The 14,004-nt window shown below is 40.8% G+C and overlaps 2 protein-coding genes across 3 annotated transcripts in view; one reads left to right on the top strand and one right to left on the bottom strand.

Annotated features, from left to right (window-relative positions):
- Positions 1–14,004, top strand: part of macrod2 (mono-ADP ribosylhydrolase 2) — a 571,390-nt gene that overhangs the window by 99,129 nt on the left and 458,257 nt on the right. The gene's annotated exons all lie outside the window — the stretch shown is intronic.
- On the bottom strand, positions 705–11,840 carry flrt3 (fibronectin leucine rich transmembrane 3). Its single transcript, XM_082154276.1, has 3 exons — positions 11,462–11,840; positions 4,936–5,662; positions 705–3,882 (listed from the first exon to the last, which is right to left on the bottom strand). The coding sequence occupies exon 3, from the start codon at positions 3,852–3,854 to the stop codon at positions 1,905–1,907; it is 1,950 nt and encodes a 649-aa protein (XP_082010402.1). The 5' UTR covers positions 3,855–3,882; positions 4,936–5,662; positions 11,462–11,840; the 3' UTR covers positions 705–1,904.

Below are 14,004 nucleotides of genomic sequence, written 5' to 3' on the forward strand. Positions count from 1 at the left end.
ATATTATTCAGTTGATCAGTGATATTCTCTCTCACCTTTTGAAGTTGTTGCCTTTTCCATTACATCAATTTCTGATTCTGACTGATCTAACTCCCGTTGCTTGTGTCTCACGCTATCCTGATTAGTATTGGTAGTTCCAGCTTCTGGATCTTTTGATCAAACACCATCATCTTTACTCATGGATATGGAAAATGAAGATATGCTTGACTGTCTTTTTGACATTTTGGCGACATTAACTTATATTTATTAGAATAATTTGTCAGGTATATAGACTCTCTCTAAACTTTATGCTGCTTTCCAAACTTTATGCTTTACTGTGCGCAAAATAATTAGAAGTAAGCGCCAACCAATGAGAGGGATTTTGAACTTAAGATAGCTGATTGGTCAAAAGCATATTTGCAGAGGGCCAACAGCAAAACATAACCTCCAAATACATCTGCATAAACCTGTGCTCGCTCTGTCTCTCACACGCACACACTGTCACCATGTAATGCACTTGTTAATGCCGCATCAATCAAAAACAAGTCAGCATTTTGTTTGCATACCCACTTTGTCATCTCATGTACCCCCTGGTGTACTCATACCCCAGTTTAGGCACTACTGCTTTAGATGAAGACACTTGAGGACCGGAATGGTGTATGCAAAGTTTAGAGGGATTAAAAATAAATGGAAAGCATTCTTTTGGGGAAAAGGAGGCCATCAAGTTGGGGTTTTATCCACTTTTATTTTGCAATATGACCAATATCCTATCATATTCAAGTGTGTATGAAAAAAGTTAAGTCACTGATTTATTTTTTTGAAAAAGCTAAATACAATAAGCATTGGATCAAGGCACATACAAGACTGGCCAAAGGGCATTCAATGCACTTTGGTCTTCAGTTGTAAAGAACAATTTAACTGTGGCAACATAAAAGTGGCTTGAATTAGAAAACAAAAATACAAATAAGAATTATATGAACAAAAAATAGTTGACACTTTATATTCCAAATAGAAAAGAGCCCAAATGTGTTTCTTGCCATACTTTTTCTGCCCACAATATATTCCTTTTGGAGGGCAACGTTTACATGACATGTGGTTAACTGTACTGAGGGATATGGTAAATGCTGTTTCCCTTTGCCGAACAAGCGATATTTAGTTCTGTTCTTGTGTTTTAGCACATCTGCTTTGATTTAACTGCAAAGTAACCTCTCATTTGATCGGTGTGCTTCGTTTGCAAAGGATTTAGGATTCTGTGCTGTGTTGCTTCCTCTTCCAGGGCAGAGAGGAAGTAATAGATATCTGCCTCCTAAACGTTGGAGTGATGTAAAGCCTGGCAGCGTTCTGAAACAGGCAACCAGTATTCCTAAAGAAACCCAGAGGTTTCTGTGACACCGGAGTAAGTCTGTCCCCGCCCTCCTTAAAATGAACAAAACACTTGTGTCTTTATTTCCTTTGATCAACTATGCCCTATATTCCCGCAGCCTTGTTTTTTGTTGTATTTTTTTTTCACTGACAGCAACATAGCAATAGTTTTGACCTGTGCTTATACTACATGGTTTTCTAATATCTGATTGTTCAACACAGCAATGAAAACCCACTTTCACAGTTGACAAGTCATCATATCTCAGTAGAGCACAACGTTTTTTTTAATTGGTCTAAAACCATAAGTAAAGGAAGTACAGTACAAATGACTACAAATATCTAAAATATAGAATTGCAGTTTGTGGCAGCATACACCGACGGTTCAGTGATGGCCTGCAATCGGAACCTTTTTCCTTTTAATAAATCGTCCTTAAATATAAATTATATGGCAAATGTACATAACAATGCTTTCTCAGTCTTTTCAATCCAGTGTTTTGCAAAAGACCAAGCAGCCTCCAAGTCTTTCATTGGCAATAAAATGTCTTTGTAATCCGCGCACACTATCATGAATGAGAGTAGTCTGAATCTGGTATTCCACTGTCTCTGTAGCTTCTGTTATTGATGCTGTTTTCGCTGTGTGGACTCTTGTAAAGACTTAAGCCATTGGGAGGAAAAATTGTGTGTATCACAAACTCCTCCTTTGAAACAGGCATGTGATTTATGGGAATCATTTGAAAAGAGGTCTCTCTAATCTCCAAGATGGAGTTGTCCTTCTTTGTTCCAGCTTCAGCGTAATCGTCCTTCCGCCTGCGCCCTTTGTTGTATGTGCAGTTCCTGGAAAATAAGGAGCCGTTCCTATGGATGTACCAGCACACCAGGGCTAGCATGATGATGGCCAAAAGGGCCACTGCTCCTCCAATGATAGCAGCTAAAGGCAGATTGGAATTTTTATAAGGCTCTTTCTCCTGCTCTCTGTTCAAGGTTGTGGTGGGATTGTATGCTTTCAGGGAGCCAGTTTCTGTCTCTATGCAAACAGGTGTCTCGTCTGACAGGTAAATGTTACTAGTTTCCATGGGAACCATGCATATCCGATAAGAGGATTCAGGTTCCAGAGCTGTGAGCAGGTACTCTGTTCTCTCCCCTTGGACAATGGTCTCAGTTATGGATCCGAATGCAGGACTGTGGCCCAGCTTTAGCCAACTGAGCCTCAGGGCTGTCATGGGCTGAGATACTCTCCAAGATATGTGCACCGTCTCAGCACTACTGGATTTAACACTTATTGTGATGATCTTACGACTGGACGGCGTTGTGCTACGATAGTTTCTTCCAAGGTCTGGACCCTTAACCACAGGTCTTTTAGTTACGTATGAGGGCCATTGGGGTCGAGAGGGTGGCAAAGTGTTTGAGACTGTGCTAGTTTCAAATGTGGGTGGAATCTCGGTGTCCGAGCAGCCAAACAGCTCTGTGGATAAGTCCTTGATGGCCATCCCTTTGACCTTATCGGGACCCTGGCACATGAAGCCACGCACATTGACCTTAGATGGAAGAGTGCGCAGCCAATCACGTACCCACTTCATCCTGCAGTTGCAGTACCATGGGTTGTTGCGCAAGAGCAGCTGGGTAAGGTTATCCAGGTCGTCAAATACACCCATGGGCAGACTGCTCAAGTTGTTCCCTGACAGATCCAAGCGGTACAGCTGTCGCAGAAAAGCAAAGGCACCTGCTGGTACGTGATTGATGTGGTTGTCTTGAAGATTTAGCTTCTCCAGGCTTGTGCCAGGCAGGTTGGAGGGTGGGGATGTCAGGGAGTTTCGTACCAACGAGAGCTCGGTCAGATTGACTAAGTTCATCAAAGCCATCTCCCCAATGCCCCTGTTGTTCAATAGGTTGCCATCCAGAACTAGTCGCTTCAGGTTTATAAGATCCTGCAGGGATACCTCTGAGATGGATGAGATGCGGTTGTCATCGAAGCGAAGCTCCTCAATAGTCATTGGCAGACCGGAAGGTATGGTGCTGAGGTGGTTCCGGGACAGGAAAAGCAGCCTCAAATGGTTGCTGTCCCGGAACGCACCCTCTTCAATGCTGACGGCTGACACGGAATTGTCATCGAGGTGTAATTCCTCAATAATGGGAATCTGTGCCAGGGAGGCATGGGTGATAGTCCGTATATTGTTCTCCTGCAAATGAAGTTCCTTGACATTCAGCGGCAGGTTGGTGGGGAACTCATCAAGATTGTTGCAGTACAGATAGATCTTTTCAACATTGTTTAGCCGTTGTAGATCCGTAGGGATCCCTGCACTTTTGATGCGGTTGTTCTGGAGAAAAAGTACTGTAGCATCCTCTGGGATGCCCGAAGGGATGGAAGTCAAATCCCGGTCATTGCAATATATGAAAGTCCCATCGCAACGGCACTGCGAGGGACAGGAGGCTGAGGTCACCAATGGATTGGCCAGGCCAAGCAAAAGCCCAGCTCTGATGAAGATGACGAAGAAGGACTTGTAATTGCTTGCCATTGCTAATGTCCTCTTTGTGGTTGTTGCCCTTGGAGAAAAAAAAAAAAAAAAGAGAAAAAGTCAAATACATGCAGTCTGAAGAAAAGGCAATGTCCTGCTCTAATTGCTGTTTTATGTACAGTGCCTGCAGCGCCTCTTTCATTGTAAAGATTCAATTAAAGAAAAATAATACTATATTTCTGCTGTTGAATTAATGAAAAGAGGCTATTAACATTTCCAATGACATGAACAAATGAAAAAACCATGGTAGCGAAACATGCCTTGGGTGTTTATCTTGATTGAAATAATTTGTATCTAAAAAAAAAAACCCAAAGTACTGAAAAAAGAAAGAGGGATTAGAGGGGGAAAATTAGAGGAAAAGGAGAGGGTTAGAAGCAAGTCTAATTTAAGTGGAAGGATATTCCCAATCAGCTGTGCATGTAGATAACAAATCCTTAAACCTGCTAGCTTTCCTTGAATGAGATGCCTGTGTGTGAGAGGTTTTATCTTTTGCTGTGTGTAATGTAATCTCTGGCTCTTGTTGTTTTACACATTTCTGCTGTTAGCCAGTGCATTTCAAGACTGCATTTCATTGCTGAAAACTGGTGGTTGAACAAAGTCAGGCCTTGTTGATTAAACATTGTAAAATCATCTTGTCTGTTTTTATCCTCTTTTTGTTTAGTTTTTTGTGCGCAATATTTTTGTTACCTGTAGGACATTTCAGAGAATCATAGTTTGCAAAAGGTGTAAGGCTCGTAACTTGGAAGAAAATGAAAAGTGAATTATTTCAACCATTTTTATATAAGATAATATATAATTATATGTTTTTACATTGTTTATATATTATATATAAATATTATATGTTGTTTTGTTATATATAATATTTATACATTATATATTACATATTTTATTTTTCTGTATTTATAGTTTTTATATACTATGTCATTTTATTATATTATTTCCATTGGCAATTAATGTGTGAACTTTTTTTAATAATCTTTTTTGATTTATTACTTTCATTTCACATTTTCCTCATTACCTCTGTTTGTGCACATGTATTTTAGAAGAAAAGGCACAGCAAGAACATCCATATTTGTCATACCTGATTTAGAAATGCCAGTTAATCCTCTGCTGCCACCCCAAATCCAATGAGGCTTTAAACCTTCCTTTCTATTCTTTCCGGAGATGTTTGTCCGTCTTGTCAAAGGGGTCTCTTTGGTTATATCCTGACCAGGCTGGTATTTGCTGAACTGATCCTTGTTTGTACCGCTGACCTCCTTTCTTGTATTGCAGCGTCCACAGTTCATGCAATCAAAGGCTTTGCCATGGTAGATAAACCTATAAAGCAAGCAGCTCCACTTCCAGACAGACCTCAGGCAGGCTTTTCCTGTGCAGGCATGCAATTTCAGTAATTTTTAATTACAAAAAAAGACTAAAACAAACAAAAAAAGGAAATAAAAAAGAGAGCAGAATCCTTTTATTTTAAGTTGCGGCTCCTAATCAGACCCTTTTGTGTGTAACAGAGAGTCCTCTTTGAGAAGTGAACTGCTCCTGTCTCTCCCAAAGCAGACTGGTCATGGCCTTAAGACCTCTGTCCGTCTGCAGTACGCTGGGCTCAAATCCAGGGTGGTTCGGTTCTGAAGTCAGGCTCCAAAGTCAGCCCCGAATTCTGTAGTCGCACTCCCGGCAGGAGCATGAATAAAGTATCCAGCCTCGTGGCTCGAAAGCAGAATCTCCTGTGCTGCTGTAGCACTCTGGCTCCCTGGCTCTCGTTTCACAAACCTGTGCCTGACGTGCAGACACCCACTCCCTCTCACATGCTGAACTTCCTACCAACAAGGATAGAGAGAAAAGAAAATGTCAATAAGAGCAGATTCTTTGGTTATTGACAGCCTGTGACATCTGAATACGTCATGACACCGGAAAAGGAACGTGGCCTCGTTGAGAATGAGTTATTGACTTTGTGTAATATGCTGTTAGGCAGCGTTTATTTAATTCTGAGATGATAGTGCCAAGGCTGAGATTGAGTCAGACAGTGATGCAGCCAGCTGCAATTGGCCACTGTCCTTCAAACAGAGCAGTTTCACATTGCCATCGACAATACATTGACGTAAACCTATAGCTTACTAGCTTGTGTTTTCAAGGTTTGGACCTAACATAAAACGTACACCACAATGGATTGGATTTTTATGGATTGTTATGGCCTGTAGATCGCTTCACTGCATTTGAGACTTATCAGATTGAAGTGAGGGGGAAAATAAGAGGAGTGTGTGGTTGAGATGAGAATTTGAAAGTCCCTTAAGCTTATTGGGTTTCTGTATATCAGGGGATTTTTTTTGCCTCTGGGTAAATGACCACAGAGAAAAGCCCCTGGGCTGCAGTCCTTTGATAGTGGACACTGTTTGTGAAACCTGGATTAGTGGAGATATTGTGTGGATTTTTATAAAAACCTTTCTTTTTCCTCGCCTTAAGCCTGTGCTGCCTGGATAACCATGTGCGTTGTTCTGTGTGCCACTAACCCTAACATCCCCCCCTCTAGTGTTTTCTATGGTGATGGCTGAAAAGAATTCCTTTGCATAAGAAAAGCGACCACGGTTTGGGCCATGCTACAATGGCCAAAGACCGCTCCCTCCTGCCTGGCAACGTTCTCCACTGAGCTGTGCTTTCAAAGTGGCTGAAGACGCTCTGGAAGGAGAAGGTGAAGGGAAAAAGAGTCATGGTGAAGCATATTGCTGCTGAGGTGTCGAGCAGCCACCAAAGGTCCCTCGGGCTGCCCCGACAGCACCTGAACACAACGCCCTCGCACTGCTCAAAAATGTACATGTGAGATGAACAAGTTTTATGTCTTGCAGACTCATGAATACCCAAATGGGCTCTTCATGCAAGTCACCTCCGGTGGCCCTAAAGAGATGTCCGTGCTGCACCTTCCATACTGTAATTTCCCACGGTACACCTTTCCTGTAACATAGACTGACAATATACATTTCTCCAACTGACAGCCATCACCATTGTTTTTGCCCTTGCCTGAAACCCTTCTGCTGACCTGTGGATGGTAACCTTTCTGTAAAACATGCTGGGGTATGTCAGGCAACTTTAAAACAGTTGTAGGGAGTGACAAGGAGAGATTAGGGAATTGAAGGCCCTGTAACTTGTTAACAGGTCTCACCAACAAGGTCTAATAGTACATCCCATCCTTCTGTTGAGCCTAAGTGCTCCATGTGCCTACTATTGTATTAGTAGATTAACGAGGGCTTGGAAACAGCAGCTGTGACTCTTCTTTAAGGGCAGGTGATATTTGACGGTGAGCTTTCAGTATGCTGACAGAGACTAAGTTGCTTCCTTTTTGTTGAATGCTGAAACATTTGCTTCATGATTGTCAGATTTATTGAAGAGTAAAATAAGTACTTGCAGGAATAGTGAATAGTTGGTTAAAGATCGGCATGCAATTTTTCAACTGTTCTGAGGAAATGTTGTATTGATTTGGAGAATTATGCGTGTAAAGTAGCTTGCCATTTTTCTAGAAGTCTGACAAATAACAGACTGTGAAATGATGTGGAGATGGAATTGCTCTTTTTATGTACTGTACGCAATGTAAATCACTTCCTGGCACAGGAGTGGGCAAAAGGAAGTTGGCGAAACACAAGCCCCATTGGGGTTTTTTTCTGCCAAAATACTTCCCTGAAAATTGAAGGGTTCACTCACAGGTGGCTGTTTATTTCGTGATATTTCAGCTGAAATCTTACTCAGGAGACATTGATAAAACGCACAGGTGTTTTGGGAAATATATGTGGGCCAGTATTATGTTATAGTCGTAAAGGTCAAGCAAAAAAGAAGGGAGGACATCTACCTTATACGCTTCACCTAAGCTTGTCATGCCAGCTGTCTCAATGGGTCATGCAAACCTTGATCTAGCTGGATGATTGGCTGCATTATCATTTCTTTTCTTTTTTCTCCTGGCTTCTCAGATTTCACTGAAGTGGCAGTGGTCCATTGTTCATTTCAAGTTAAGCATAAGGGCCCCGGCCTTCGCTTTTCTGCTTTACTGAACTTCTTTCACTTAGAATTATTAGCTTTTTCACATTTGGTTAAATCTTCCAGCCCCTATCCCACCCACTGCTCATAGCCAGAGAAGAAAGGCCACTGAATGTGATGGGCACCTTTCACTATCGTTCTAATAGGCCACATTTTCCGTTAGAAGATCGTTCTAATGGCTAGGCCTGCTTCTGCTCCATTGCTCTGCTTGAAGTTAAGTTCAATCGAGCATCCTGGTTAAAATGGTCACAGCCAAATACCTTTTGCTCGTTTAGTGTCTTGAGTTTAGAACACTAGGGTTGAGGCACTGAGAAATGGGAAAACAAAAGCATTTAAGGAAAAAAAGAAAAGAAAGGAAAAAAAAAAACGTACTTAAATGAGATTATGCAACATTGATGTGCAGAGAGAATTTTTTTGGGGGGGAAATTGTTCAGGAGTATTGAATCATTTTTATAATTTTAATAAGAAAAGTGGAATATTAAATACAAATATTATTTTACGATTATATGTGAATTTTTCTGCATTTTTAGAGAAATTAGGCTAAACCTTTAGATGGTACATTTTTTTTATTATGCATCATTTTTAAATTGAGAATTGATGTTTTCTATTAGTTTCCAAAAATGCTGTCACATTTGATCAGTACCCATGCATGAACAAAGGCATTTAGGCTGAGATTAAATTTGCACTACAGTCTTCATTGGTAGGTTCTGGGCTATGATTATGAAAAACAGCTCTCTTGTGTTCAATAGATAATAGATTCTAAACCCCAGGCAGGATTTGAACTAAATGCCTCTCTTTGTCATGTATCTTATGTCCATGAAGCCATATCATGCCTCTCTGAGCCTAGTGGGCTGAGAGATGAAACATTTCTGCCTACATATTTGGAATCGAGAAGAACGGTTTGGGCACGGCTTTAACGTTAATTTAAGAGCAGGCTATTGTGTTAGGGGCTCCCCTCTGTGTGTGGTTTTGGGGCAGATGATCCGCAGGTTTGTCCCTGGCTGGCGTTCAGGCAGTGAGAGTGGATTCTAGGGGAGACAGGGGGTCTTTTTCTTTTGTACTGCACTGAAAAGAGAGTGGTCTGTGGCAGCTGCACTGTTTTCCCCACTTGGGGGTGGTAAGTGCTTCTGTATCAGGCCTGTGCATGCAGATACACACAGACAGTTGGAGGCTGAACTGGCGCTTTAATTACCACATATGTACCCCCTGCCAGGGTACAGGGGGCAGCAGTTGCTGGACAAGGGCAAAAAGGGATGGGTTGATTTACTGCACACCTTTTTTGTTTCCACTCCAAAGGGGGGTAAATTGTATCCGTAATAAAACTAAAATTCAGTCCTAGTTTTCTGTTTGTTACATAATTTGTCCTCAGAAAAGTATTTTCCCACTTAAGCATTACAAATAAGTCGTTTTTTTTTTTAAATGCTTCAGAAAATTAACTTCTAGGCTTGTTTTTACAAGGTACATTTTATAGAATGGCCTCACTGAGGTCAGAGGTTGGCTGCCGACATGAGGAGAATTCTACTAGATGATTTGTTTTTGCCGTCTGCACAAAAGGGTGACAGACTTTTTTCTGAAGGCCTGAAAGACATGACCATTTCATGTTGACTCTGAGTGAATGCCACGGACCACTGGGTTTAGCCTCCGGCATTCATGGCTTGAAACAAAGAGTGCTATCTGCCTGGCTGCTTGTAAACATACACTGGATGCTTATATTTTAGTATTCAAATCTAGAAAGTTGGTTAATTTGCATTGCTGTTTATTAGTATCTAAAGGGAGACTGGTATTTACGTCGTTTAAAGCTTGGAGGTGTGGTATTTGTGAATCACTGATACAAATTGTTTATGCAAGCGAAAAAGACTGCCACAGAGTGCTTTGACACGTCCAACAAAGAACAATGGGTTAGTTAATTTTATCACCCTCCTTACATAGTCAAAACAGACCATTTGTGGTTCTCTGCTATTATCGTGCTAAGAAACTAACCTTTCTGAATACACATTAGTGCATAGTGTATCTTATTAGTGCATTATCACAGATGAAGCTCAAAGCTAGGGAAAACAACTTGCACTTAAAAGTAGGCATTTTAGGGATTCATAGTATATTTTCTTGCAAACTTGTCCAATGTGAATCTTCTACACTAGCCTAGTAGTCTTATAAACTGATTTAATCAGCTCTGATTGAAGGCTTTGGCTCTTATCGTCATCTCATAGTTCCTCTCTCTGTATCTGCACAAAACTATTATTTCAATCTTGACTTTTTCTGCCTAACAGATATGAAAGCTTATCTATCAGATAACTTGGAAGTCTACTTAAAAGAAGGGAAATTCGTTTGATGGGAAAATCCTGAAGCAGCTGACAGCCTCAGATCTCTTTACTGCACCAGCGCCACACACTCACTCTCTCACTGAAATGCACAGGGCGCAAATTTATTGCGCTCCAATCCCAGTCTTTTGAGTTTTCGTTAGTATTCCAAATTAGAACGCGACCCTCATAATCAACGAATCTGTCTGCGCTGCAAGCGGCTTCTATAATGGGAGAGTTCTAGTTTTGCCGCGTCGCGCGCAGTGTAGGCTACTGGAGTGTCACGCGCCGCATCCCCGCTTCGCCCATTCTTTATTCCAATCACTCTCGCATCACGCTCTTAGAGCACAGGTTAGCCATTATTAATATATATTTTCTCATTTGTAATCGACGTATGTTCGTTTCATTAGCGATAAGCCTCTCACACCAGAACAGATTTGAGACGAAACGCGTGAAGTTTAAACGTTCCTGTTGACTGCAGCCGGTAAAAATACAATATGCATTGCGTTTTTTTCTAAACGATGTTTTAAAGATCTTTATAGCAGGTTAACTGATATAGAGTGCTGATGGTGAGAATACAATGTAAGTTGTACGTCCTTAGTGCGTTTATTCGCGGCAGCGGAATGGAGACTTAAAGGGATAGTTCACCTACAAATGAAAATGAAAATTCGTTCGTTTTCTCGCTTCCAAAGTTGTTCCAAACCTATATGACTTATCAACATCCTTTGTAAAATGTAATGTTAAACAGAATGACAGCCTCATTCACATTCATTATATGGAAAAAAGATGCATTGAAAGTGAATGGTGACTGAGCCTTTACATTTCTCTTTTACATGTCGTTTTGTGTTCAAGGTAAGAAAGTCAAAGAGATTTGAAACAACATAAAGGTTATTAAATTATGCCAGCATTTTGTTTAAAACGAACTATTGTTTTAAAATTGTTTTGGAGATGCACGTTGAATCCTAAATGGCAAATGGAGGGCTATAGCCTACTGCTGAATTTCTTGACTACTGTACTCGTGATTTTAAATTGCTATTGCACCCCCCTCAAATCTCTAAGGGTCTGCCTGCAATTTAAATAAAACACAATAAAACCCATTTTTCCTCATCGCAAACAAATGACTGGATCTTAAAGTTTAGAAGTGAAGTCTACAATGTGAAGGTTTGTGAGTGACTGCAGATGCAAATTTTCTCTATGCATGTTGAAGGTATTTGATAACCTCAGGGTGATGAAAAACATAAGGGAAAGGGTTAAAACAGCCCAAAAATAAGGGGGAAACACATGACAAAATACACTTACCTGACAAAGCAATAATTCAAAAAGGAAAATCAAAAAGAATATCCTCAAAGAATAAAGTCAGTCCGTAGGATAAATCCAATACGATGGAAGATTTCAATCCCAAAAACGAGCCCAGTGTCAGAAAGGCTCAGTAGCAGCAATGGTGCGTATAGCTGGGTGTGTTTTTATTTCCACACACACTTGTTCACATACACACACACACACACACACACACACACACACTCCTTTGGCTCAGAGAGAGAGAGACAAGATAGAGAAGTTGGCAGAGCTGGTCAGCTGCCTGGAGCTCACTACAAGTGTGAGGTTGCATCTGCCTCCAGCTCTGCTTCAACACAGCACTGATGTCATCTGGGGGCGGAGCCTCTCTCTCTCTCTCTCTCTCTCTCTCTCTCTCTCTCTCTCTCTCTCTCTCTCTCTCTCTCTCTCTCTCTCTCTCTCTCTCTCTCTCTCTCTCTCTCTCTCTCTCTCTCTCTCTCTCTCTCTCTCCTCTACAGCTCCCATTATGCTGTACTTACTGTGGACGCTAGGGGGAGCAGGAGAAAGAAAGATGAGTATTGAGCAGCCTTGAATAGGCAGCTTGAGTGGGCATTTCATGTGTTTGTGTTGAAGGCATTATTTAGATGAGCTTTCTGTGTGTGTGTGTCTTAGAATTAAGTAATGGAGTTTATATGTTAGAGATGCTGAGAAAAGGCAAAGCAATTGATCAGCCCTGGTATGCATTATTTAAATAGGAGCAAAGAGCTTTCTTTATTTTTAGTGTGTGTGTGTGTGTGTGTCTCTGATAGAGAGTGTGCTGTTAGTGCCATCTAAGTTTCACAGCACATTATGATTTTTTAAGCTCTGAAGTCAGGCGTTATGTTCAGCCTCATTATGCTTATTAAGTATTAAAGTGGCTCCAAATGGTGAATTTGCTCCCTCATAAACCAGTTGCACACACTGTGTGTGTGTGTGTCATCATCTCCGAAGGGCTTTTGAAGACTTTGTACAGTCGGGTCTGTTCCTGACCTGAGCAGACCACTTTGGATGAGTGGTTATTGTGTTTTGCCTGAAATCTTTGCAAGCAGATACGGTTCTTCTACCCTTATTGTTAAGGGTAAAGTTCACCCAAAAATGTAGCCATTATTGGCTAACCCTCATGTCGTAGTAAACTTTTTATTAGGCAATTTTTGGCCAGTCTTTTTTCATATAATGGAATTGAATGAGGATTGGGGTTGTCAAGCACAAAAAAAAAGCAACATAAATATAAGGTGGTCCATACTCCACACAATGGTGCATTTCTGTCATTCAGTTGCCATTATAATGAAAAGAGTGGCCAGTAAATTCTTTAAAAATAATTCTGTTCCACAGAAGAAAGACATACAGGTTTGGAATGACATTATAGTGAGTGATAATGAAATTAATTTTTAGATGAACTATCCCCTTCATGGATGGCTTTTTTTTTTTTTTTTTGAAAACTGATTATATACTTCTACTCTTCTGACCTTTTTTATTGCTCAAATTATTATAACTTTTTAATCAACTGCATGGAATTCTTCCAGCATGCTTTACTTGCTTGTGTGATGATCTTTTACATATTTGTTTTTCTAATAAAGGAACTGATATACCTCACAGAGTTTGGGTCTGCCAGTGATTAAATGCTGGTTGACCTGCTTTCACTATTGTGTGACTTGACTGTTGACTAGACTGCTAAGGTTTTGTCCCTTTCCCAAGAACCTTCCTGATTGTGTGTGTGTATATACTTATGTAATTACTAAAAATAAATATAAAAAAAGAATACAAATATTTTTAATAATCTAACATATCAATACGTATTGATATGTTATATTATTCAAATGATCTTTTACATTTATTTGTAATGATTACATATATTCAATTATTAATGAAATGTAATTATTAACATACATATATATCAATACATTGTTATATTGCACTGCCAAACCATGTCTTGTTGTATAGCTTTACTTGTAAGTATTCATTGGAAGACTAAGCATCTGAATAATGTCCTATCCACCCTGTGCTTTTACAGCAGGTCTAGGTGTCGTGATTTAGGGTCAGAGGTGAAGAAGCAGGGCACAGTCGTAGGTGACAAGAGGTCAGTGCAGGGCATCATGGGCAGAGGCCCGTCTGTCCCCCTGCCTCGGGATGGATCACGACTCCGGCCTCTGCATCGACCCTTCCGGCGCTTTTCTCTCCTAAATCTGACTAGGCTTTGTCTGTCATCGGCCCTTGATTGACTCTTAGACGTACAAAGAGCCCAAGTGGAGGGCCCCAAGAGGGTCCGATTACCACTATTTCAATACAGTTGGGGGAGTCTATGGTTGGGGTCATCTGTTGTTTGGAAGGATGAGTGTTCCTCATCTTTCCAAAAGATGCCATTTATTTTATCTCCTCCATCTCAATGTGTTTTGACAACAGACATGACTTTGATGGAGCTCAAGCCCTTCTCCTCTTGCTGCCCTCCTCTCGTTCGTTGTAGTTAGGGGATGGAGACGAGCATAGCTAAGTTTATTAAAGGACTTGATGCGGTCAAGTGCTAACGAGCA

The sequence above is a fragment of the Leuciscus leuciscus genome, assembly GCF_965113295.1.
Source record: "Leuciscus leuciscus genome assembly, chromosome: 22".
In the NCBI taxonomy this organism is placed as follows: domain Eukaryota; kingdom Metazoa; phylum Chordata; class Actinopteri; order Cypriniformes; family Leuciscidae; genus Leuciscus; species Leuciscus leuciscus.

What these genes read in the sequence shown, in the direction of transcription:
- flrt3 (XM_082154276.1), bottom strand. Translation starts at nt 3,854, where the DNA reads ATGGCAAGCAATTACAAGTCCTTCTTCGTCATCTTCATCAGAGCTGGG.